The 26,525-nt window shown below is 51.9% G+C and overlaps 1 protein-coding gene across 3 annotated transcripts in view; it reads left to right on the top strand.

The window, feature by feature from the left end:
• The first annotated feature begins 11,698 nt into the window (after window positions 1-11,698).
• TMPRSS6 (transmembrane serine protease 6) overlaps window positions 11,699-26,525 on the top strand; it is a 39,541-nt gene continuing 24,714 nt past the window's right edge. Inside the window, exons 1-6 of one of the 3 annotated variants that reach the window (XM_086404007.1) lie at window positions 11,699-11,925; window positions 17,469-17,665; window positions 22,498-22,631; window positions 24,042-24,109; window positions 24,665-24,849; window positions 25,091-25,132. In XM_086404007.1, coding sequence (XP_086260133.1) covers window positions 17,470-17,665; window positions 22,498-22,631; window positions 24,042-24,109; window positions 24,665-24,849; window positions 25,091-25,132 — 625 coding nt within the window. In that variant the 5' untranslated portion in view covers window positions 11,699-11,925; window position 17,469. Of the gene's footprint in view, window positions 11,926-11,952; window positions 12,091-17,468; window positions 17,666-22,497; window positions 22,632-24,041; window positions 24,110-24,664; window positions 24,850-25,090; window positions 25,133-26,525 lie in introns of those variants that run through there. The other 2 variants (XM_086404010.1, XM_086404009.1) reach the window with 2 other exon arrangements.

The raw sequence follows: 26,525 nt of genomic DNA, 5'->3' as shown, positions 1-26,525 counted from the left end.
ATGCTGGTCTCTGGGTTTGAAGCAGACCCGCCACCCAAACAATTCATTCCTGGACTCCTACACATCCATCAGGACCTTCAAGCATCCCCACTTCTGGAAGACCCTCTAATTCATTCCAAGTTGGATTGAGTACTTCCTCCTACAGTGCCCCTCCTGAGATCCCTCTCTTAACCATCTCTCATGCTATGGGCCAGAGAGATCCTGAGCTAGATTCTGGAGTTACAGAGCTGATAATAACAGCTATGGGAGAAAACCAGCTAGAGCCCCACTAGCACAAGCTTTTATTTGGAAATACCAGGCACGAGAAGACAATGAAAGAGTTTCTGACTCAGGGACAGAAGGCAGAATGTTGCGTGGGGCTGTAGTAGGGGCTCCGCTGGAGTTCAGCTTGTATTGGAAACAATTGTTTGAGGGTGATTCTTAAAAGAGAAACTGTTCTTACATGTTAGCAGCTACCATTTAGCAATTTGGATTTTATCAACAGGCAGTGTGGGAGGGGCAGGTACAGGGACAAGGACCTGTGAGGGCCACAGTGGAACGTTCTCCATCCTTGAGGGTCTCATCAAAGGGGCATTTTTTGAGCACTTAGCAGGCATCAGACTCTGTTCTGAATGCATTGTGTTACTAACTCACTTGATCTTTACAACATTGCCACAAGGGAAGGACTATTCTTACCCATTTTGCAGGTGAGAAGACTAAGTCACAGAGTAGTTAATGACTTGCTCAAGGACACAACTGGAACACAGTAGACCAAGGATTTGAACCCAGGCAGTCTTCAGCTCTCACACAGGCTAGCTCTTTACTGCTTTAAAGTGTATGCACTCAAAGATCTCATACAATCTCTCAGCAACCCAGCATGACAAGAATTACCAAGATTCCAGGTTCTGCATCACAAATACAGACATGCAATCCTGAGAGGAGGGTGCCCTGTGCCAGGCCACTCGGTGAATTTGACTCGGGGAATGACTGGAAACCCAGACTCCCACCCTTGGAGCCTGCTGTCTCCTGGCCTTTGTCACTGGGGGTGGGGAGGATGGTTGGGTTGTTGATTAAACTTGAGCTCAGCACCAACAGCCTGGGTCTTGCCCCTGTGACAGCCCCGGGACATCCCCTTGGGTGGCTCTGAGACATTTTCCACCACCGCAGGTATGACACACGTCCCATCACAGCACCCGGGAGGGAGGCTGTTGGACAGAGCTGTGAGAAAGCAAAGCCGGAAGTGCTGAATGGGGGGAGAGTTGCCTGTGGGGAGAAAAGGTACCCAGTCTACAATTCCAGGAAGTCAGGATGCAGAGGGGAGGGAGGAGCTGGCAGGAGATGCATCAGCTTCCAGTCCTCGGTGCATCTGGCCGCGTGCCAAGCCCCAGCCACAAAGAAAAGACTGCCTGCTGCCCAGCCGGCAGAGACTCCAGCCCTTGGGGGAGGGATGGACGAGTCAACACACAGCCACACCCTCCTACTGTGGAGTGCTGTCAATCAGAGCCTTTATGGAAATACCCGACCTGGGAAACCTCCAGAGTCTCCTAGCTTGGGGAGGGAGGGTGGAATTTTGTACAGGTCTTTAACAAGAGGAGTTCAGCCCCATTGGTTTCAGGTACACAGATAGCAGTCTCCCCTTATCCCCGGGGGACACAGTCCAGACCCCCAGTGGATGCCTCCAACCGAGGATAGCGCTGTGTGCTAAGTTGCTTCAGTCGTGTCCGACTCTTTGAGACCCTGTGGACTGTAGCCCACCAGGCTCCTCTGTCCGCGGGATTCTCCAGGCCAGAACGCTGGAGAACCGAATCCCATATATACTGTTTTTACCTATACTGTACCCACATACCTATGATAGAGTTTATAAATGAGGCCCAGGGGACTTCCCCAGGGGTCTAGTGATTAAGACTCTGCCTTCCAATACAAGGGACATGGGTTCAATCCTTTGTCAGGGAACTAAGATCCCATATGCAGCATGGTATGGCCAAAACATTAAAAAAAAAATTTTTTTTTTTTTAATAAATGAATGAGACACAATAAGAGAATATCTGAATTGCCAGCATCACTACTCTTGAACTTTAGGGCCATTACTAAGTAAACAAGGGTTACTTGACCACTGCTCTGAGATACTTTGACAGTCCATCTGATAACCAAGGTGGCTACTAAGTGACTATCGACAGAATAAGCTGGATAAAGGAGTAATTCATGGCCCAGCTGAGGTAGAAAATGATTTGAAACTTAGGAGTTGTTTGTTGATTTCTGGAATTTCCCATTGCATATTTTTGAACTGAGGTTGACCACGGGCAACTGAAACCGCAGATACAGGGGGGTTACTGTAGTTGACCGAAGTTGGTCCTGGAGGAAGTGTTCTGAGAGATTCATTTATTCACTCAGTGTGTATTTACTGAGGGCTTTTTATGTGCAGGGCGTGTTCTAGTTGCCAGGAATGCAGCAGTGGACGAAACACAGTCCAGCCTGCCTGGAGGTTCCTACAGCCCCTTAGGGACCACGGGTGTGGTGGTTAAAGTTCTCACTCTAGACCTAGGTGGCATGGATTAAATCCTGGTTCTGCCGCTTCCCAGCTGTGACCTTGGTCAAGTGCCTAAACTGTGTGCCTCTGTGTTCTCATCTGTAAAAGGCAGAGGGAAGGACCGGGACTGTTGTCAGGATTAAAGAAGCAAGTGTATACAAAGTACTTAAAAGAGATGAGCTGGCTTCGGGGAGATAGGACAGACAGATACAGGGCTGTGACCAGGGAAAACCCAAGGGCTGCAAGTGTGGAGGCAGCTAACTTGCTGGGCAGCCTCTCAGATGCTCTCTGCTGTTTGGGGCAGGGCTGACTTGGATGCCATTGCAGTGTCTATCTACCCCAAGCACCTGGTAAGTCTCAGGGGGATAATGGCTTAAGGTGTGACCCTCCCTAGGGGTTGCAAATGCCCCAAGGGATCAATCTCTAACAGGGGGGATTCCAGAGGTGTGAGGAAGGCAGAAGGAAATCTGCATCTTCTGCCTGCCTCTCAAATCCATCCATGTGAGCTGCTGCCAGCCGAGTCCAGGGTCAAGGGCATTCAGTCTGTCCCATTTGTCCCAGCTCTGAGCCACTCATCCCCTTTGAGGCTCAGTCTCTTCAACTGTAAACTGGAGTGAAGAGTGCAGGGGGAGGGGAGTCTGTCTAACCTTAAAGCTCTCTTCTGACTCAACCAGTCTGTTCTGGATGGAGTCCCCACTCACTCAGCTAAAAATGGCCCAGAAAATTTGCCTTGGCAATTTTCCTCCCCAACCCCCGTCTCAATGTTAAGTATCCAGGGGAGATACTAATTAGATTAACCTCGTGTGGCATGATTGGTAGCCCAGTCTGCTGCAGGCAACCCATCCCCATTCATTCTGATGCATTTATTGAGCTCCTACTGTGTGCATGGCACTGTTCAAAGTAGACATTGGATTGCAGGGACTTGGGATCGCTTGGGTCAGGGCTTGGTGTTGGTCAACCCCAGGGTTTGAGAGGGTGTCCCTGGCCAAGTGTCCAGTGACTGTAGTAAAAACAGGTGCAGGAGAGCTCCAGCTGCAGTGGTCAAAGCAACCATCCGGGAGCTAAGTAAGTCAGCGAAGTCTGTTGCTTGTGATTTATGCAAATAGGAGACTAACAACGAAACCTTTACCACTGGGATCCCAACTCAGATGCAGATGCTGCTGGGGGAGGCTGTGGGGGACAGATCACAGAAACAGTGCTGAAAATGATGACAGCAACATGCAGTGAGTACTTAGTAGGTGCAGGCACTGTTCTGAGTTCCACTCATCAGTTCTTTCTTTCAGTTTTCACACCACTTATAGTTATTGTCTCATTTTCTATATGAGAGAGCGAAAGCATAACTAGACCAAATAACTTGTAACTCAGGTCTTATGCTAATAAGAGTCAGAGTCAGGACTTGAACTCAGGCTTCAGGCTTCAGTACTTGTGTTTTTAACCCAGACAGTGGAAAAGAGTTAGGAGTGGTGGGGGTCTGTGTCATGTTGAAATTGCTCAGGGGAGCCACCACTGACAGTTGCTGTGTTGGGAGGCAGACCCAGATCTTTGAAACATTTAAGGGAAGCTGGAGAGTATAGTATCCTGTGTTTTAAATATTGGCAACTAACTTAAAAAAAAAAAAATTAAAACACAAAAAGGCCAAGCAAAATGTGTCTTCTTGGGAAGAATAAAGGAAAGCCATCTTCTGGGATTTACTGTAAAAGGTTGCTTCCTCCAGACCTTGGCTGGGCTGGGTGCTCCATCCTCCCCACCCTGTGCTCTGAGTCCCACTGTGAGCCTTTGCAGGCCCTGATCCCGAATGCCCCATTCATCACTGGATTCCAGCACCTGCCACAGGATGTTCATTGAGTGAATGTGTAGACTGTGAAGGGGTGAGAGGAGGGAGAGGCAGTTACATAGAGGTTCCAAGAACGTGGACTTGCATAGAAATCAGAAACCAACGAGGACAGCCGTCGGGACAGAGCCCACAGGCATTAGGACCTCATGCAGCCCCACCAGCATGAGCAGCTGCCCTGATGACATGGAGACTCAAGGAGAAGAGAGGCACCGTTCAAGGCCAGAGCCAGTGCTGGGGTTGCCTCTAAGGGCAGCAGGAAAGAGGCTCTTTGGAGAGCCTTCTGTTCCTTCGACCTTGAACAGGACTCCCCCGGAGGAGCAAGAGTCAGACTCTCAAACTCAACTGCCTATAGCGAGGAGCTCTGGCTGCAACAATATTTGAGGCTATACACACACGTGTGTGTGTGCCTTGGAAAATTTTTTTAACTTTCTACCTAAGAACTTGAATGCTCAGTAATTATATTGCCCTTTGGTTTTATTTTTAAACATTTAATTTGGGTCAGAGTGCTGACAAGAGCACAGGCTGGGAACCTGGGTAATTTGCGTTTCAGCCCCAACCCTGTTTCAGCCATGCCATGTGACTTTGGGTAGTCTATTCACCCCAACCCCCTGCCTGGAACCCCTTCTGCTGGGACCCCACGGTGGAGAAGGCCAGGTTGAATGACGCATAAAGAGTTTCCATTCTGTGTCCCCAGCGGCCTGGCCTGAGGCAGCGCCTCTCAAACCTCAAACCCCTGATCAGAAGCCACTCCCCTGACCGCCCGGCTGGGAAAGGGCAGGCTGGAGACCTGTGAGTTCTCACCTGGCAGACAGAGGCCAAAGGCCAGGGTCCAGGAGGGCTGAGGGGGCCAGGAGAGGGGTGGCAAGGGGGGAGGGACACACACCCAGAGGGGATGAAGTCAGAGGGCTCTGAAGTCAGGGGTTCCTAGGTCTGAACCCCAGCACTTCCTGCCGTGTGACCAAGAGCCAATGACACCTGCTTTCTCAGCTCCACTTTCTCACCTGCAAAATGGGGTCAAGCGGCCATTTTTTAAATTAGGGGATGAGGCCAGCCATGTGTTTGGTTAGTAGTAGCGTAAAGTCACAGAGTCTCAGGCCCTCTATGGGGATCCTGGAGGAACTTAGGACCTTGAACCCCTCTGCAGGTGAGGGAACTCAGGCCACCAAGATGATGACTCCTGCGAGGGCTCCTGTTTGGCTCCATGGCAGCCCCTTCCTATGGATTCCCCTTCCTGGAAGCACTAAGGAGCATCTCTAAGTCTACCAAGGGCCCTGTCCTCCATCTGCCGTTGTGAGGACAGAGGTCTTCGCCTGTTCCACTGTCTCCCAGGGTGGGCTGCATCCCTCAGGGGCAGACACTGAGCCTTGCTTGTTTCTGTGACCTGGGGGCCAGCACAGGCCAGCACCGTGTAGGTGCTTGACACCTGTTTAAAGAAGAAGTGAGCTAGCGACTGTAGGTGTGCAGTGCATTGGACAAAAGTAACAGAGAGACCCCTGCCTGGTCAGCCTCTGAAGGTTTGGTTGAGGCAACGGGAAAGATGGGTGCATCTCAGGGAGTTTCCTCCCCACTGCTCACCTCCATGGAGCTCCAGAGTCTGCAGGAAGGAGAAGGGGGCAGGTTGGACCTGTGTCTGTGTGGGAAGAGGGTGAGGACATTAGGAGTTCAGAGAGAAAACAGGCTTTGGAAGTGACATGAGGACCCAGGGCAACATGGATCTTTGGAACAGCAGTCCACGGTGATGTCAGTGACCAGCCTGTTCCCAGCCTCTCATCGTGTCTGTGTCCCCAGAAGATATGTGGAAATATCAAACTCTAGTAGCTCTGGATGTGACCTTATTCGGATCTAGGAATTTTTGCAGTTATGAATAGATGAGGTCGCTACGTGTGCCCGGATCCAACATGACGGGTGTCCTTAAAGGAAGAGAAGAGACACGCAGGGAGAAGACCATGCAGCAAAGGAGTCAGAGGTTGAAGTCACACTGCCGCGACCCAAGCAAGGGTACCAACAGCCACCAAAGCTGGGAGAGGCAGGAAGGAGCTTCCCTTAGAGCTTGCAAGAGAGTGTGCACCTGTGGGTACCTTGATCCTGGACTTGAGGCCTCCAGATCTATGAAAGAAAGAGTTTCTATTGTTTTAAGCCACCCCGCTGGTGGTTCCGTGTTAGGACAGTCCCGGGAAACAATTACACACCACCTTGGCTAGAAGAGCCTCCTCTTTCCAGACACTGTCTAGACAGCATCTGTCAGGGCACCTGGAGCCCGCCCTTCACCCCTCACCACAGCCCTTAACTGTGAGCCCTGTGCTTCCTCAGAGGGTGTCAGAGCCGGCCTAGCCAGTCAGAAGCCTTCCCCAGGGATATCCAAGCTCTACTCTCACTAGCCTTCTTGAGCTCTGAGACTTGCTAACCCACAAGACAGGCTGACCAGGAGGGTTAGCACTCTCATGTCTCCCAGCCTCATCCCCCTGAGACAGTCAGTCTGTGTGCTGGACTGAACAGTGTCCACAGAACCCATGTCCACCAGGAATCTGGGACACACGGTCTTTGCAGATGTAAGCCAGCAACCATGAGGTCATCCTGGGTTAGAGGGGCCCTAGATCCTCTCTAACTGGTGTCCTTATACCAAGAAGGGATTTGGACCCATAGACACAGACATACAAGGAAGAGAACACGTGACCATAAAGGTAGAGATCAGAGTGATGCTTCTCCAAGCCGAGAAATGACAAGGATTGCTGGTGACAACCAGAAGCTAGGAAGAAGCAAAGGAGGGTTCTTTCTTCCTTCAGAGAAAGAATGAACTGATGTGGGATTGTGGACTCCCCTCCAGAATTATGAGACAATATATCCCTGTCATTTTAAGTCATCCAGTTTAAGCCACTTTGTTACGGCCACCGAGGAAACTGATATACCTTCCATCAAAGAGATCGGTTCCACCTGCCCTAGGCTGTGCATCCTGGTGCGGGGAGGGGCGGGGGGGCAACCTCTTCTCTCAGGACCTCGGTCTCTTCTGCTGCTGAGTGGAGACATGCAGTCCCACTCCCAAGCCTGAACCTGAGGCATCACTGGGGCTCCAGCTGGGGGCCAAAACTCAAAATACAAGGTTACCATCCATGGATTAGACAGGAACTGGTACTTGTTCACTCAACAAATGTTGGCTTGTCCTGTTTGCCAGGCCCTGTTCTAGGCTGGGATCCTAGATGGGACAAGACAGAAAAACCCTTTGTCTTCATGGGGCTCACAGCCTAGGGGTGGGGAGAGTAGGGCAGGGATGATTTCAGAGGCGTGTTGTGACACAGTTTGCCTCTGGGCTGTTGAAGTCCTCGCTGTGGGGCTTTCCTAAGTTCAGATAAGGTCAGCTTCCCCAGCCTCCTCCAATGTGACTGAGCTCAAGACATCATTAAAAATGCAGATATTTGGCTCTTCAGCCTCTTTGGTGGCCAGTCGTGAGCACCTGCTGTGTTCACACAGCACAGACATGGTTGCCGTGGCATTTGTCCAGCGCCTTCTGTTAGTTTGCTTAATGGGCTGTGTAACAAAGTACCCCAAACTGAGCAGCAATTTTTTGTCCATGCTCCATGGCATGTGGGATCTTAGTTTCCCAACCTGGGATCAAATTCGTGACCCTGCAGTGGAAGCTCAGTGGAACCACTGGACCACCAGGAAGTCCTAAAACTGAGCAACTTAAACAATGGCAATGTAATGGCTCACGGTTCTGGAGGTGAGAGGTCCAAGATCAGGGCTCTTAGCAGGCTTGGTTCTTTCTGCAACTGTGAGGGAGAATCCATTCCGTGCCTCTTCCCTGCTCTCTGGTAGTTTGCTAGTGATCTTTTGGCTTACCTCGGCCAGTAGAAACATCACCCCGATCTCCGCCTTCATGTTCACATGGAATTCTCCCTGTGTATCTGTCTCCAAATTTCCCTGTTTCATAAACCCATGAGTCATATTTGATTAGGGACCCGCCCTTCTCCAGTGCGACTGTCATCTTAACTCATTACATTTGTGACTACTTTATTTGTAAATAAGGTCACGTCTAGAGCTACTGGGGGTCACATATATGAATTGGGGGTTCACAGTTCAACACATCACAGGCACCTTCTCTGTGCTTCCAGAAAGTCAGGCAGCACCTGTCCGGCTGGCAGGCACCAAGGGCTGAGGTCAGGGTTGTGACTCGCTGCCCCAGGCCTCCACCTCAGAGAGTCAGCTCGTCTTCAGAATGTCTTGTGAAGAGGAATGCTAACGTCCACCTGTCCACCTTTCCACCCAAGGGCTTTTCATAATGTCCTGCTCTGTTGAAAAGACATCAGACGTGTCTTCTCCACGTCCCTTTCCCAGCACCCAGGACAGCCTGACCCTTCGTAGGCACTTAATGTATGTCTGTGTGATTAAATAAACTAGGAGTTGTGAGTTCAGATTTCACCAGGGCCTCAGTTTCTGCAAACTGGGGCTAAAAATGGTATCGACTAAAGAGTGGTTGTAAGAAGTAAGTAAAGTAATCCGAGAAGTGCTAGGGGTAGGGTCTGGCCCACAGTCAGTATTCCCCACAGCGCTGATCAGGACCTGGAAGGCCCTTATCACAAGGCTGCGATGCAGGGTGAGGGAGCATGCAGCTGCCTGCCCCTGCCCCTGACTCCTCCCTAACCTTGGATTAAAAGAAAGGCAGCCAGGGATGTCCCTGGTGGTCCAGTGATTAAGACTCTGTGCTCCCAATGCAGGGACCACAGATTCGATCCCTGACTGGGGAACTAAGATTCCGTATGCTACATGGCATGGCCAAAAGAATGATAATAATAAAACAAAAGGTAGCTGATGTTTTTTAAGAGCCTCCTGTGCACCAGGCACAGGATCTGCCATTCACATCCAGTTTCTTCTTTCTGCCTTCAACGACCCAGCTTTGTGGTCCCCATTCCACAGGTGACAAGATGGCAGCGCGGGGAGGTGGCACGTCTTGCCAGGTCACAGCAGGTGGAGGCTCTGAGATTCGGGCCAGGTCCTCTGTTCTCTGGCTGGATCTTTGCCGCCTGAGCGTGGTGCACATGCTGAAGCCTGTCTCTCCTTGTCCTGCTGGGTCCACCCTGCTGTGCCCCGAGGCCTCCAAGCCTCACGGGCCAGGACTCCAAGGGCTTCTCTGCCCCTGGAGACCAAGGGGACCCAGTGTTAGTGTGAAATGCAGATTACCAGGGAACAGCAAGGCCTTTGTCCCTTGTTTGTGGCTGTGTCTCGCTGCCCCAGGGACGAGGGGCACGCTGTTGCCCCATTGACAGAGGTTTAATCAAAGTTTCTTTCTTTCTTTGACTGTACTGCGAGGCATGAGGGATCTTCCCTGACCAGGGATCGAATCTGCACCTCCTGCACCAAGAGTGCGGAGCCTTAACCACTGGACCACCAGGGAAGTCCGTCAGTTGACAGAGGGAAGCCTGTCTCGGTGGTGGGCGGCGCCAGCCCACAGTTCTCTGAGCTCTTGGGGAGTTGGCACGCTGCCCCTGCTTTCAAACATCTTCCTTGGCACTTTGCTGCCCCCCCAAGTCAGCCCCTCCCCCCAGGCTGTGACCAATCGATGGCTGGGTGTCAACAAGTACAGAGGACTGATTGCACAAGATCTGCTTTTCAAAGACTGTCCAGCTCCCAGGGAGAAGGGGGTGGTGGTGGGATGAACCGAGAGATTGGGATTGACATATATACACTATTCATACTATGTATAGAAGAGAGAGGGATTCCCTGGTAGCTCAGCTGGTAAAGAATCTGCTTGCAATGCAGGAGACCCCAGTTAGATTCCTGGGTTGGGAAGATCTGCTGGTGAAGGGATAGGCTACAGACTCCAGTACTCTTGGGCTTCCCTGGTGGCTCAGCTGGTAAAGAATCTGCCTGCAATGTGAGAAACCTGGGTTCAATCCCTGGGTTGGGAAGATACCCTGGAGAAGGGAACAGCTACTGACTCCAGTATTCTGGCCTGGAGAATTCTATGGACTGTATAGTCAATGGGGTTGCAAAGAGTTGGACACAACTGAGCGACTTTCACTTTCACTTTTCATAGAAGCAATAATAATGAGAACCGACTATAGCATAGGGAACTCTACTCAGTGCTCTGCAGTGACTTAAATGGGAAGGAAATCCAAAAAAGAGAAGATATATGTATATGTATAGCTGACTCACTTTGCTGAACAGTGGAAACACAACATTGTAAAGCAACTATACTCCAATTAAAAAAAAAAAGACTCCCATTACCAGCCTGCCTCGTCCAGGGACCTGGGCTACTTTGGAGAAGGACAGAGGCAGGGCTTGGGGTGTCTCTGTCTACACCCCAGTGCTCCTTGCTCCCATCCTAAGTGCCTCTCTCTTGGAACGTTTTTGGGGAGGGGGGTACCAGGGCCTAGCAGGAGGGGAGACTGGAGGGAGGAAGGAAAATTGCCCTGGGGCTGGGGGCGATGGAGGGGAGTCAAGGCTGAGGTAAGGGTTAGGACTCAGGCAGGGTTAAAGAATAGGAGAAGTGAGGGAAGGTATTCCCAACCCAGAATCCCTAACCAGCCCCTCCATGTACCCTCTGCTGGAGCCCAAGCCAGTCCTTCTCCTGCCTGGAGGTAGCCAGCAGCCTGTACACACCCAGAAAACCCTGGTTCCCAACAAGTGCTTTGGAGCATGGCCACATCCAACCACCATCTCTGCTGCATTCCATTCACTACCACACTTGTGATTCCAATGTTCTTATAGTCATATTAAAAAATGTAAAATTAAGCAGGTGAGATGAATTTTAATAATATATTTTATTAACCGCATATTGCTAAGTTATCATTTCAACATGTGATGAACCTAAAAAATTCTTCTTCAGCTATTTTATTTTCTTTGCACTCAGTCTTCAGTACCTGGTGTGTATCTTACCCATGCAGCACATCTCAGTTCAGACTGGCCATGTTCCAGGGGGATCAAGAGCCACATGTGCCCAGAGGCCACCAAAGTGGACAGTACAGCTCTCCAGAATCAGGCTGCAATTCAAATAATTTCCAGCTAAACAGAAAATAGCATCCTACCCCACCCCCACTCCACCTTCTCCCCTCCTGTCCCCAGAGCACATGGGCCCTACCTCCTTTGCTCTCTTAGAGCCTCTGACTCCTCTGGTCTCACCTGTCCAGGTAAGGAGACCTGCGTGAGCCCCTGCTTGCACTGCCCGGGACCTGCCCAGCCCCCAGTCCTCAGCCACCCCCACCTCATGCTCCAGGGGACCAGGGGCCATAGCCAGGCAGGAACATCACCAGGCAACGGGCCTCGAGGGAGAGCTCGGATCTCCTGCACCTGCCTGCCAGCCTCCCCGGGTGCCCATGGGCGGGGTGAGGCGGGGCGGGGCGCTGCTTGCCTCCTGCCTCCTGGGCTGCCTCCGGTCTGTTTACCTGGGCTCAGTCACAGTGCTGTCCCCCACCCAGCAGGAAGCCCATGGAGCCTGGGGCCACAGGCCACAGGGGACAAGGGCCAGACATCCCGGCCATGGCTGTGGGTCATTGATCCCAGGCTGGCTGGGTGGGGGTGGGGAGACGTTGGCCTGGACAAACAGAGGCTCTGAGGCCTGTGCAGGCCTGGCACCCACCCGCCACTCCCAAAGGTAAGCAGGGACCTCCAAGACAGGAGATCAGGACCTAGGAATGACCCGGTGACAGCATCCACCTGGAGAGTCAGGCCTGGTTCCCTGGGGCAGCAGCCAACTTCCCTGCTCTGAGACCTGGTCTGCTGGGCCTCATGGGCCAGAGAGTGACCGGGTGAGCTGAAGGTGAGGAGACCGTAGAGCTGGGAAGAGGCACAGGGCAGTGGAAGGGCTACAGGTTCTGGGGTCTGGGAGGCCCAGGGCTCAGCTGTGGTGAGGCAGGCACGGGGCAGGGGAGAGGCCAGGTTTGCCAGGCTGAAGACCCCACTCTCATTCTGGGTTGGACAAGCTGCCCCCTCCATATTCAGGTACTCCACCTGGGGTTTCTGGTACGGGAGACAGGCCCAGAGCTCCCCACTGCACTAAACAGGCGGCAAGCTCAGAGCTGAATGTAGCTCTGTGTGTGTGTGCGTGTGTGTACACAAGCATGTACCTAGCCATTTGTATATCACAGATAGCTGTGCACGTACTTCAGCCTGTTTCTGTTGGTGTACATCTGTGTGTGAGTTTGGGAGTGTGTGGAAGGGACTTTCACCCCTTCCCCTACACTTGGGGACTCAGTCACGCAGCTTGTGGTGGGGGTGAACTCTAGGCCCGAATGGCCTCCCCAGTAGGTCCTAGATCAGAATCCTTGCCCCGTTCTGCTCTGTCTACCCTGGTGGAGTGACCCAAGTAAGTCCTTTTCTCTATATATATGTACTTTGGTTTCCCTAACCATTAAGTAGAGAAAACAAGGCTGCTGGAGGCGGAAATAGAACTTGATTGTGTCAGTGTCCAGCACGGGCTTGCACACAGGAGGAGCAATCGTCCAGCTCCAGCTAGCTCAGCCTCCCATGGGCAGACTGAGGACCTGAAATGACCAGAAGGGATGGAGGGAGTGAGGAGCAGGTTCCAGGCTGGTGTCTAGGTTCAGGGGAGAAACCCCAGACCCTGCGGCAGTTGGAGTACACCCAGTCCCTCCTTCCAGGGGCTCACCGTCAAGGGGCACACAGAGAATGCCCCAAGATGAACTGTGCATTGATGGCAGAAGCCCAGGACGCTTCAGAGGAGCAGCCGCCCCTCCAGGGCACTCTGGGAGAGCTGCAGGAGCCTGTAATAGCTGAGCGGAGGTGTGAAGGGGCCAGGTCAGGAGATGGGCAGCCCAGACAGAAGGAAGAAAGCCAGGTGGTGAGCAAGAACTTTCAGGGTTTAAGACACAATCCTGTGAAGCTCTTCACCCAGAGCTAGCTAAGAACCCTAGATCTGGAAAAGCTTTTTACCATCTTCATTTTCAGAATCAATCACGGGGAAGCCCAATGTCATTAGGATGCAACAAGCGTAAAGTGGGAGAGGGGCGGAGGGAGGCAGAAAGAGTTGGCCAGGCCACACGTGCACCCAGCACCCTGGCTGCACAGGAAGGAGCCATGTTCTGCTCTCTGAGCAGGGTATGCAGAGCAAATAGAATAAAGCCTCTGCTCCAGTACAGCCAGGGAGGAGACTGAGCAGGGATACAGAAGCATATCAGGCAATTTCAGTCCTGAAAAGAGCTATAAAGAAAGATGAAGCCAAGAGAGGGGAGCAGTCAGGGAAGGTCTCAGTGAAGAGGTAACATTTGAGCAAAGACTTGAAGTAGGTAAAGGAGCAGGTCATGAGGCAAGACTGAAGGAAAAGCATTTCTGCAGAGGGAACAGCAAGTGCAAAGGCCCTGAGGTAGCCTGTACTCTATCTGGTGCAGATCCAGCCAGGAGCTGTGTGTGTTTCAGAAAGGTACACAAGGGCCATGTCACGGAGGCCCTGGTGGGCTGTGACAAAGGCTGCGGGCTCTGTTCTAGGTGGGGCTTATGAGCAGGATGCGTGGTAAAGACCACTCTGGTGGTTGTGTGGGAATTGGCTAGTGAAGGTGGCCAGATGACTGGCTGGTGTAGGAGCCAAGATGATAGATGATATTGACCTGGATGGTGGTGGGAGCCACAGAGGTGCCAAGAAGGAGTTGGGTCCTGGGAGCAGTTGGAAGATAGAGCCACACACTTTTCTGGTGACTGGATCCTAAAAGTAATGTAAGAGTCACCATATAATAATAGTAAAAGGCAGGAGGCTGCGGTCATCATCACAATTGTCAATTGTCACAATTGTCCACCTCCTGCTGGACTGTCAGCCTCAAGAGGCTGGGAATGAGGTCTCTTATATTCACCAGTGTGACCCCCATGCCCAGCACAGAGCCTGACGCCAAGCAGGTGCTCAATAAATATATAGGGGCCTGATAACTGAATCCTGGACCCCAGAAACTGGCACCACCTCCGTGACCCAGCTCCATGCCTCTACACATCCTGCTTCCCAGAGGCAGCAAGATGTGAACGAGAGCACTGCAACGGGAGTCTAGATAACTGGGGCTCTACTCACAGTCTTTTTTTTTTCAAGTTTTATTTTTTAAAAATTTAATTCAGTTTTTGCTCACCCATTCTTTTATGAACTATTCATTCAAGTGGCAGGCCCTGTGCTGGGTTCTATAGGGATCCAGAAGTGGATAAGACACAGACATGTCTTTCTTGTAGAGAAGAGGAAACGAAGCCGAAACCCAGGCAGATTGCTGATCTTGACCAAGGGCTGCCTAGAGTGGCTTACTCTCCAAGGCCTTGGGCCCCATCACTGGGCAGGTGACCCTGGAGCTGGCATTTAGGGGCCCGTCCTTTAGGCAGAGGGTGTGACAGTACAAAGGCACACCCTGTGGACCTGCAGGGTGATGTGTGTGACAAAAGGAGGGCTGTGGGGGCAAAGGCAGCAGCCTGGCCATGGAGGGCCTTGGGTGCCTCAACTAGGGGTTTGGAGGTGGCTGGGGGCCTTGAGAGGACTCTGAGCAGGTGAATGGTTGGAGGTGGGCAGGGAGAGCTCTCTGCTGACAACATGGAAGATGTGCTCGAGGCAGAGATGGGAGGCAGAGAGGGCATTAGGAGGCTGCCCTGGGAGTCCGGGTGGGAGGTGATGGGGAGCCCAGGTGTATTCCTCACCTGCCCCACCAATTTGGGCTGTGTCAGATCTTGGGTCTCACACAGGGGATTTTCTGTGATACTCAGAATTCCCCCAGACGAATGTAAGCGTCATTTATGAAGGAGGCAAAACCCAGGGAGTGAAGGCAGTGCTTGGGGTATGGTGGGAGGAAGGGGGTGCCTACTGAACATCCTGCCTGTGACTACTCCCCTCTGTGCCTCCTCTGTCAGATCGATGACCTTCTCTGAGCCTCAGTTTCCCCTTGTATCCTGATGATGTGTGAGGCAGTAAAGCATGGTGGTGAGGGCATTATCCTGGAGACAAATAGCATCGGTTTGCAGCCTGACTCTGCCGATAACCAACTGTAGGATCTCAGTCAAGTTCTTCAATCTCTCTGTGCCTCAACTTTCTCATCTGTAAAACGGGGATGGATAATAACAGACCCTGTCCCCCAAGAGTCCGCAGAAGGCTTACACGAGATAGTGCTTATAAAACACTGGAAAGTGAGTGTTAGTCACTCAGTCCTGTCTGACTCTTTGCAACCCCATGGACTGTAGCCCACCAGGCTCTTCTATCCATGGAATTTTCCAGGCAAGAAGTGGGTTGCCATTTTCTTCTCCAGGGCATCTTCCCAATCCAGGGATTGAACCTGCCTCTTCTGCATGGGCAGATGGATTCTTTATTGTCTGAGCCACCAGGGAAATCACTAAAACACCGGAAAAAACAATTCAAATAAATGTCAGTCATGGTCATCTCTGTGCTTTCCGAGTCCCTAGTAGGTCCTTGGTGATCCAGACTCAGTAAAATAGGGATGTGGCTCTCTGGCACAGAGAGTGGACTTGGGGCCGAGAGAGGGAAGGAACTGGCCCATCACAGGGCTCTCCTGGCTGTAGCCACCCCACTCAGCTCGTGGGGGCAGCCACTTTCACCTGGGGGGCCTCGGACACTCTGAGCAGTGGGCAAGGCTGTCCACTCATTTCAGGATCTTTATCATCCATGGTCCTGGCCCATGAAAGCCAGCAGGGTCCCATGTGTAAGAAGTCCTCTGGTGGAGGGGAGTCCTATACCCAGTTGAGAATGACCAACAGTCGCCTCCTTTCCTTGCATTCATGGAGGCCAGTTAAGAGATCCATGTGCCTGGAGCCAGACATCCTTGGCTGAGAAACTTCAAGCATCACAAATGAGCCCTATTTTCAGAAACCCTTTGTGTGAAAACCCAAGACTCAGCCCAAAGGACCCCTCTACCACACACACACACCCCTGGGGATGTATTTTAAAGGTACAATGGCATTTGGGTTATGGGAAGAAGAGGCTAATTTCTCAGAGGTGTGGAATCCTTGCTCTGCTGGTGGGTGGGCAAGTCAAGGGCCCTCTCTGGACTGTGGAAAACCTGCCCAAGAAGCCAAATAGCTCTCAGCACTTTCCTGGAGGGTCTAGAAGGGGAGACAGCTGCAGGCCTGGGGCGCAGAGGGGTGACATTCAGGTATTATTTCATCATGATTTGTTATTTAACACCTCATTTCCAGGAAGTGGCCCAGAGTAGGGGAAAGATCAGGGAGTCAGACACCAGGGCTTGGAGTCAGACACCCCACTTATCTGCTACGTAACCTTTTGTGACTGGCTTAGCCACTCTGGGCTTCAGTTTTTCCATCTGCAAAATGGGGCTGGTTGCCAGCACCAGACATTCATATTGCATTGATAAAAAGGAGGCTAGGAAATCCCTGGACTGAGTTGTTGCTAAAACATTCTAGCTCTCAGTCTCCTCCTCTGTTCAATGGGTGCAGAACCTTGAAAGGCATTTGGAAGTTAAGCAAGAAAATACAAGTAGAGTGTCTACACAGAGAGGACCTGAGGAAGAGGAATGCATGGGGACAATGTTCCTCACATCCCAGAGACCAGAGGATTAAAGGGAGTGATATCTATGAACTGTCTTGTGCAGACACTACATGAATACTAGTTTTTATCTCCTTCCTCTGCCCCTAAGATACTTTGAACAGTAGGGACACAAGAAGGCTGGTGCTCCTTGGAGGGTAGTCCCTGGCTCAACACAGAGCTGACTCAGGGCTTCTAGGCAGGGAGGGCCAAGTAAATGAATTGCATTAATGTTGTGGAAAGCTTTGCTGTTGAGAACGAGGAGCAAGGAAAAAGCATCCCCTGAATGGAAGAGAAGCCAAGGCTAGGAAATCCTGACGGCAGGAGGAATTGTTTTATAGAAACATTTATGCCATGTACGCACCCCAGTTCCATCTGAGGGTACAGCCTTGGGGTGGGGTTTAGGTAGTGAAACGTCCTTCTCTCCTCTGACACCAGATGCAAAGGTAGGGGTTCCAGCTGGCCACCCGGGGTGAGCCATCCTGAAGCATGCTTCCCGCCTTTGGGAGCTGGCTCAGGGCCCACTTTGAATTACTGGTACCTGGCATTATGATCCTGCTCCTCCAAAAGGCAGAGGTGCTGTCTTACTTCTCTGCAAGGCCAACATTCAGCAAAGGCTCCCTTGCAAATGCCAGGCTGTGTCCAACCCTGGTCTGTTTCCTTGCCAGGATGCCCATGGCCAAGGCCCCCCAAGCGGCTGGCGGGCAGGGTGATGGAGGTGATGGCGAAGAGGCAGAGCCGGAAGGGATGTTCAAGGCCCCCAAGGATGCGAAGAGAAAAGTCCGAGACTACCTCCGCCTGGCTCCCCTGTGGCTGGCTCTGGTCATGTTGGCTTCAGTGGGGGTCCTGCTCTGGTATTTCCTAGGTAACTGCATGGGCCCCTGGGAGAGGCACATGGGGAGGACTTAGGGTGGTCGAAAGGGCACAGCAGGACAGACCAGGATTCCAGGCTCAGCGACACCTTGAAACTCACTGTGTGACTTGGACATGCACTTCTCTTGGAGTCTCCCTTCCTGTCTTGTTAGATGGTAGTGCAAGATCCTTTCTGGAGCCAAGTGCCCCTAACTCCCAGCAGCTGAGGAAGAAGTGCTCTTCCAGTTCTTGTAAACTGACAAGCTGGAGTATAAGCATTGCCTCCCTTGCCCACAGCCCTCCTGGGTTGCCCTGGGCTTGGAGCCAGCTGGTTCAGTTGGAGGAGGCCCAGTGGTGCTGGTGGTGCCTGACACCAATTAGTGTTTCTGCTCACTTGAGTCCAACCTGGGAGCTCTTCTGGGCGGGGGGACCTTGGCTCTATCATCTCTGAGTCTCCAGGACCCAGCATGAGTTGGGATGAAGGGGAGGGGCACCCAGGACTCAGGTGTCCAGGGCGGTGTCCATGTATGCCGATGGCTTTATACCCCAGCCTGAGCACACCTGGAATTCAACCCAGAGGGAAATGGGGGCAAGAATGTCTGGAGCAGCTGTGTCTCCCCATGTCCTGAATTTAGGCCTTCCGTTTCTGGTATCACAGCTCTCAATCAGTCTGTTGGGGCCCCACGAGCAACTAGCCTATATTCTGGGTCCATTCGTCCATCCTTCTTTCATTCATTCATTCAGTACTGACCACCTCCTATACACCAGCCTTGTGCAGGTTCTGGAGACAGTCCCTGCCCTCAGCATAAAGTCTGCCAAGTGTTAGGACAGAGCAAGCTGAGGGGACCCAACAGAACCCTAGCAGGGACAGTCCACTTTACCCAAGAGATCAGAGATCTCCCATTATGCACTCTGCAAAAGTTAGACCATTTTCTTACTGATTGCATCTCCTGGTGGAATTTCAGGTCCATTGAAAGGAATGGGGACCCACTTTGGAGCAGCCACTGGGGAGAGCAGCCTACGCCCGACTCCAAAGGGAGTTGAGGTAGGGGGTGTTCTAGAACCAGCCCCTGGGTCAAAGCTGTTAGGAAGCCTGGGTCTGAAGCTCACCCACTTGCCATGATGTTAGGTGGATTGTGATTCTGCTCAAAACCGAGCAACGCAGGCTAAGAGTAGAAGCTGTGTGCATTTCACCACCGGCAGGAAGCCAGCTTCCCAAATAGCACAGGGCTGCCGAGGCCTCCTTAGGCTGCAGGATAATTAGTCTTCAGGGAAAACTGCAGAGCACCAAGCTGCGGCAGTGGGGCTGGTGGGGGGCGTGGGGGTGGGGCAGGAACTCACCTGCCGATTGTCTTCACAGCGTCTGATTTCTCCTGGTTAGACTTCTGGAGTGAATCACTCCACTGGGGGCACAGGATGCTCCATGGGGCTGAGGACCCAGAGGGTGAGAGCTCCTTCCAGCTGGGGGAAGGCAACCCTCTCCCCAGAGGGACGCAGGTAGAAGAGCACTTTAGGAGATGTTTGAATAGTTTCTCCCATCCTGGGCCAGGCAGTGCTCTGGATATTGGGCACTGGGGAGGGGATGGACTACAGACATGCCCTGTCTGGTCTGGAAGGGGAGATGGACAAGAGGCCTATTACACTGGAGCAGGATAAGCCTGAAGTGAGGAGCAAACGTCTGGCTAAGTGGCAGCCTGACCCAGTGGCCCAGAAGAGGATGCGGTGAGGGCCGGCTTCCCAAGCCCAGTGGGCCCTGGGCTGGTCCACTCAGATCCGGGTAGCAGGGCCTTTCATGCTGCCCAGCTGTATTGCCCTGGTCCTTTCCCTCTCCTGCTGTCTTCTCAAACTCTCCCATATCCCCCACCCACTCTGCCTCCTGCTTCAACAAGAAAATGGAACCACTCAGAAGAGAAGCCCCATAGATGCCCTCCCAGCTGTACCCATGTGCTCTGCCCTCCACCATCCACATGGGTGAACCAGCCCTGCCTTATCTAAAGCCAGTTGTGGGACGTCCCTGATAGTTCTGTGGTTAAACTCTGGGCTCCCAGTGCAGAGGGCGCAGGTTCGATTCCTGGTCGGAGAACCAGATCCCACATGCTGTGTGGTGCGTCAGGAAGTGGGGAGCAAACCAACCAAACAAAAAGCCTTGTAAAGCCTGCTGTCCTCCCAGCCTGGATCCCAGCCCCTCTGCCCATGCGGTGGCCCAGCTCCAGCCACGTCCCCCTCTCTCCTCTGGGGGCACCATCCATCAGTGTACAGTGCTTCTCTTTGCTCTGGTACTCAGTCCCTCTGGTCTCCCCACCCCCTGCCAGCCATTACTCAGATTCCTTTTGTAGCAAACTCCTAGTGTTTCAAAATGCTGTGCCCTCCAGTTCCATACCTCTGTCTGGTACCCTTTCCAATCTGACTCCCTGTCCCCCACCCGCCCATAACCCCAAGAGTACTTGTCACGGTCACTGCTGAATCCAGTGGCCAGTCCTCATGGCATTTGACCTGCAGGCAGCACTTGACTGGGTACCTCATCCCCTCCTCCTCGAAACACTTTCCTCGCTTGGCTTCCGGGGCACCCACACTTTCTTTGTCCTCAGCTTATGATGGCTTCTCCTCTGTGTCTTTGCTGTTGGAGGGACTCTCCTCCTCTCTGCCTCCATTTATGCCCATATCCTCTGATGATTCCCAAATTTGCATTTCCAGCCCTTGAGCTCCACTGTGCACCAGGAAGGTGGGCTGGGGGTGGGAGGGGGACAGGGGCAGGCGCTGCTCCTCCTGCAGGATGTCTAAGGGTATTTCAGACCTTACTGAGAGTTAACTCTTTTATAAATTGTCATTCTACCTTTGGAGTATATTTTGAAGGGGGCTTTAACTTCTTAATTGATTTGTACCAGTTGTTAACATAAAATGATATTGAACTATTGATTTTCCATGTCTCTGAGGCAATGTATCTTTATAGACAAGTGTTTCAGAAGTTTGAGATTTTGAGAAATGATTGTAACTTTATCGTATCATCATTAGTGACCTGGACTTCGCTGGCGGTCCTGTGGTTAAGACTATTTCCACTGCAGGAGGTTTTGGTTCAATCCCTGGTCAGGGAAGTTCTGCATACCTAGCAGTGTGCCAAAAAATAAAATAAAATAGAAAATCATGACCTAAGAAAATCCTTTAAAATTGAAAAAAAATGGAGAGAACATCCCAGGAGGTGGTCATTTTATCCTTCCTATGTTCCCTCCTCTTTCTTTTACTGCCCAACCTCAATTTGCCAGCCAGCAAGCCCAAAATATACCCTGACACCAATCACTTCTCTCTTCCCTGCACAGCCTGGTCAGGCTCCCTTGGACCACTCACACTGGCACGGCTGCAGGAGCCTCCTGTAGGTCCGCGTGCTTTTGCCCTGGCCTTCTTACAGCCTGTTCTCAACACAAAGGCAGAGGGATTGTTTTATAAAGTAAATCAAATCATCAGACTTCTTTGCTTAAAGCCTGCCATGGCTCGCATCTCACTCAGAGCAAAAATCAAAGTCCTTCCTGGGTTGCCCTGTGTGACCCTTCCTCCACCATCTTATCTCCTCCTGCTTTCCCCTCGTTCAAACCTTTGCTGTTCCTCAAACACAGCAGACAAGCTCCTGCCTCAGGGCCTTTGCACTTGCCAGTCTGCTGCCTGGAATGCTCTTTCCGTAGGTTAACATCCACTTGACCAACACCACTTCCCTCCTCTCTGGCCTGCATGTTGCAGCCCACAGCAACGCTTGATTTCTATACCACTTAACACCTCTAATATGTTATGTCCTGTGTTCGCTATCTATTGTCTGCCTTTCTTGTTAGACTACAAGCTGTTAAGGACAGGTTTGGCTTTTGTGTTGTTGTTATCTGTTCACTGTCCTACTGGTATATTCCCATGTACTCTAGGCCAGTCCCTAAACATAGCAGGTTCTCAATAAATATGCATTGAATGAATGAATAAATGACTGAATAAGGCTAGAAAGTCCAGGCTATGAATCTGTTGTCTTCACATCAGTCAAAATGATCTTTGCAAAACGGAAATCTGATGACATCATCCCTGATTTTAAACCTTTCATGGTTTCCCTTGTTCATCAGGGAAAGACCAAAATCCCGCCCTGTTGATGTCTCAGCCTCTTATTACCCCTGTCTGATTGCTCCACCAAACAGGCTCTTGGCCCTGGTCCTTAACATGACCCCCATTGTGGAGATTTTGCATATGCTATTCCTTCTGCCCTGACGATACTCTGCTGCTTCCCCTCTTCTTAATTTATTCTCCATCCCTCCTGTCTCAGATGGAGCGTCACCCTGGCCTAGGGTTTGCCATGAACCCTTAAGAGCACCTCGTGCTTCTCCTTTAAGACATCCTGGCAGATGAACCCACAGGCTGTACGGCTACTGGGGGAAAGTCTATCTTACCCATCTCTGTCAGGTCCATGTGGGGAGACCTGTCTGTCTTGGTTTACTAGTGTACCCCTCATAGTAGGTGCAGCTTGGACCACTCAGTGGACAACACAGAGGTGCTAAATCAAGAACTTGACCTTCTGGGCCCAAGATGGGTTTCTTGGTATCCATGTCCTGGACTAATCACTGGGTCAACTTCTGCCTGGGAGCCCCTGGGACACCACCCACCTGTGGGCCTCTGTCCTCCCTGGCTCTGTGCGGCCAATTTGTCACTACACAAACTCTGAATGACAACGACAAAGACAATGGCAGTGATGATGGTGCCTTGGAGGCCCAAGGTGCTGGAGGCTGTGCTGAGGGTTCAGGGTGGCAGGAGAAGGAGTAGGGGATTCAGGAACCATCCCCATCTACTCCATTGGTTAACCTTTGCTGGTTTCTTCCTGGGCAGGGTACAAGGCAGAGGTGACAGTCAGCCAGGTGTACTCAGGCAGCCTCCGCGTGCTCAATCGCCACTTCTCCCAGGACCTTGCCCGCCGGGAGTCCAGTGCCTTCCGCAGTGAAACTGCCAAAGCTCAGAAGATGGTAGGAAGGATGGCAGGGATGAGAAGGGAGAGGGGAGGGGCCTGATCATGTCCAGGCAGTGGGTGAATCCATCCAGAACACTCATTAGGATCAGAGTCCTGCTCTAGGCATCATGGAAGGGAGACGGTGCAGACTGGTGGGAAAGCAAGTGGACTCTAGGGTCAAACTGCACTTGGATTAAATCCTGATTTTGCCACTTAGTAGAAGCATGACCTTTGAAAATTAGGGCAGCGTAAGGATGCTGCCAGGACCTTCCCACACCCCTTTTCCTCCTAACAATGGCTTACTGCACTGGGGATGGTCTCCCTCACAGCCAGCACCCTGTCCAGCAGGGCGGGCTGGAAGTGCTGAGGAGTAATTCCCAGCAGCAACCCTCAGGCACAAGAGACAGAGAAGGTGGATCCCTCAGCTCTTGGTGAGAGCAGTTCTGAAGATGCTCCCACAGTCTCTCAGGCTTCTTTCATAGCTCAGTTGGTAAAGAATCTGCCTGCAATGTAGGAGACCCGGGTTCAATCCCTGGGTCGCAAAGACCCCCTGAAGAAGGGAATGGCAACCCACTCCGGTATTCTTGCCTGGAGAATCCCATGGACAGAGGAGCCTGGTAGGTTCCTAGTCCATGGGGTCGTAAGAGTCAGCCATGACTTAATGATCAAACCACCACCTCCATCACAGTCTCTCAGAGATCCCTGCTGGATCTGCTCCTCAGCCACCCATAGCTCTGCCCAGAACCTTCGCAGCCATGTTGGCTGCCTTCCTGCCTATCTCCTTCCCCACTGATGTGCCTTGGAATCACCTGGAAATAAACCACTTGCCTCAGGACCTGCTTCGGGGAGACCCACCCAAGACTCTCTTTCCTTTTCTGCAGAGTGGAGTAATAACTACAGTGCCTGTCTGCAGGGTTGTCGTGGGGTTAAAATGAGAGCATGTGGATGTTAGCTCTGTGCTATTCAGAGCTCTTTAAGAACCCACGATCCTGCATTCCACCCCACAGCAGCACTGCCATTGAACATGTGCGAAGACCAACTGTCTGAGCCCCAGTGGCTGTGGTTGGGCCTAAGGAGGGGACTCAGAAGCCCAGGGGGAGCTTCTCAGAGTCAAGGAGTGATTTGATGGAGGGGGAGAAGCCACTGGTAATCTAGTCAAGTTCAGAGCTAGTGGAAGGGGCAGGCAGATTCTTTACCACTGAGCCACCAGGGAAGCCCGGCTATGTGCAGGGGGAGGGAAATAAAAACTGAATGAGGTTTGTTCCCTGTCATGGTCATTACTCACCATGTGACCATGGGCAAGCCTCTCTATCCTATAGATTCCTCAGTCAAGGAGGGCTGTGGGAGGGTCAAACGGTATCCCAGGGTAGGAGAGGGTTTCTGCAGAGAGTCATGAGGGGACTCTGATTGTTTTCCCTCTTTTTAGCTCAAGGAGCTCATTGCCAGCACCCCCCTAGGTACTTACTACAACTCCAGTGCCGTCTACTCCTTTGGGTGAGTCTTCTTGAGCACCCCCCACCCTCATCAGCCTTTGCTAGAGCCTTTGACTCGGAGAATGGGAGGGGATGCTGTAGGCTTCTGATGCAACGCCTTCATGTTTTAAAATGGGGAAACTGAGACACAGAGAGGAAATTTGGATTCCTGCATGTGACCTCCCTTCAATGAACTTGGTTTTCTCATCTGTAGAATGAAAACAATGGTGTGGCAGGGATTATACTAGACAGTGACTGTGGTGTCTTTATCAAGGGCCTGACAGGTATCAGAAGAGACCATGGAGCAGTAGTAGGGGTGGGGAGTGCAGTGGTCCCATTGACTTATAACAGAGTCTGTGGTATATTACCTAACCTCTCACGCCTCAATTTCCTCATCTGTGAAATGGGTGCGGGTCTCCAGAGCTCCTCCCTCAGAGGGTGTTAGGAATGTCTGGCTCAATGCCCATCACATGAGCCATAGTTGCCGCCCCCTCTAACTCTCACCAGGAGCAGGGGGCTGGGTGGGGCCCACACTCCAGGCTCCTCCCCCAGCCCTTCTCACTTCCACCTGCCCCAGGGAGGGACCATTCACGTGCTTCTTCTGGTTCATCCTCCAAATCCCGGAGCACCGCCGGCCAATGCTGAGCCCCGACGTGGTGCGGGCCCTGCTGGCGGAGGAGCTGCTGTCTGCGGTCAACAGCTCGGCCCCCGCTCCCTATCGGACCGAGTATGAGGTGGACCCCGAGGGCCTGGTGATCCTGGGTCAGTACTGGAGACGAGGAACATGGGACAGTCTGGCGAGGCCCGGCAAGCCTGCCTCCAGGGATGGCTCCTCCCACCCCCCAACCCCAGTGGCCAGGAGCCAGGACTGAGGGGTGGGTCATGGGGGACGGTGGGCAGTCAGGGTCAATCTCAGACAGGCTCTGATAGTCTCTTCTATTTTTATTTTCATTTCATTTATTTATTCTCTCTGCTCATTTGTTTGTTCGTTTCCTTTTAACAGAAGCCAGCGTGAAAGACATAGTTGCACTGAATTCCACGCTGGGTACGCCACTTTGGTTTTTCCTCCCCACTTTCCTCAAAAGTTGGTATTTTTCTCGTTTGGCTGAGTGTCAGGGGTCCACACGGCTTCTCTGGGTGCAAGGGGCACTGGTCTGGGATCACCCAAGGGGCATGATAATATAGACTCAGTGACAGGTCCTGAGCAGGGCTGGGGGCCTCTGGGAGGAGGAAGTGTTGTGCACATGTGAACAAAGTGTGTATTTGCACAAAAGTGTGTGTGTTTCATGTGTGGGGTGTGAGTGAGTAGCAGATTTAGTTGCACATCAATGTGACTCTGCTTTTCTCTCATGGAATTCCATTTCTTCTGTTTTGAAATCTTATGTTTCCACTGATGGTAGAAAATAATCTTGTCGATTTGAGGTATATCAGTCACTTTGGCTTTGAAACTTGGTCTTGGGAGCTATTTCTGTCACAGGTAAGGATACTCCCTCCATCTTTTCCTTCCCTTTCTCCGCCAGTCGGGCTAATCTGTCCTCTCCTCCCACCCCATCCCCATGCCCTATTGCTAGAGTCATCTTGTGCTTCTCCAAGAGGCTCCAGTCTTCCTGAGCCCTGGGAAGCAAAGCACCAGCAGGGCCACCAAGGAGTGCTGTCCACATCGTAGGCTGTTGTGACTACTGACTTCTGGAATTAGGCAGTGCACCGCCTGGGCTACTACCGTACCCTGTGGCTCTGAGCAAGATCTCTTAAATTCCCAGATTCTTCCTCTTCTACCTAGGGAGGCAGAGTTGAAATCCTGGTTGTACCTTCTCTGACCTTCCTGTCCCTCCATGTGGCTGGTCAAAGGCTTATTTCCTTGGTGGATGGAGGTGATGGGGTCAAAGGACAGTTTTCAAATACTTAAAATCATGATTCTCATACAAAGATATGAGCACATGTCAAAGATTTGTTTAACTCACCGATGAGGGAAGCAGTAGGATTTTCCCTCATGACTAAAGGAGAGCACAATAAATTAATCTGTCTATATTTATTGATATGCATCATCTAACACTGCATTGGTGCACACATTGCCCTTATCCTTGGTCTCAAACAGGCCTTTCCATTGCACTTGCCTGTGCTGAGTGTTCACATGTCCCCAGCTTTCTGGCAGTTGCTTTATAATCGTCCCTATTTGGTTCAGTACATGCCTAGAGCCCCTGCCCTCCCAGAGCACAGTGTCTCATGGGGCAAGGATGACAATTCATGTCCTCTAAGTAGGCTTTGGGGGCACTTTCTCCCTGCCAGGCCCCACACTGGCTCTGGAGACACCAGCTGACCGTGTCTTCACCCTGCCCTCAGAGGAGCTCTGAGCCCCATGAGGGAGACAACCACATACACAGAATCTCACAGCACCAAGTGCCAGGGCAAGAATAGAGGTCCCGGGGGCAGTGCAGAAA

Source organism: Bos grunniens, chromosome 5 (assembly GCF_055505025.1).
Source record: "Bos grunniens cultivar Pamir isolate PY7600 chromosome 5, Bosgru_T2T1.0, whole genome shotgun sequence".
Classification (NCBI taxonomy): Eukaryota; Metazoa; Chordata; class Mammalia; order Artiodactyla; family Bovidae; genus Bos; species Bos grunniens.
This window is presented reverse-complemented; position numbering and strand designations above follow the sequence as displayed.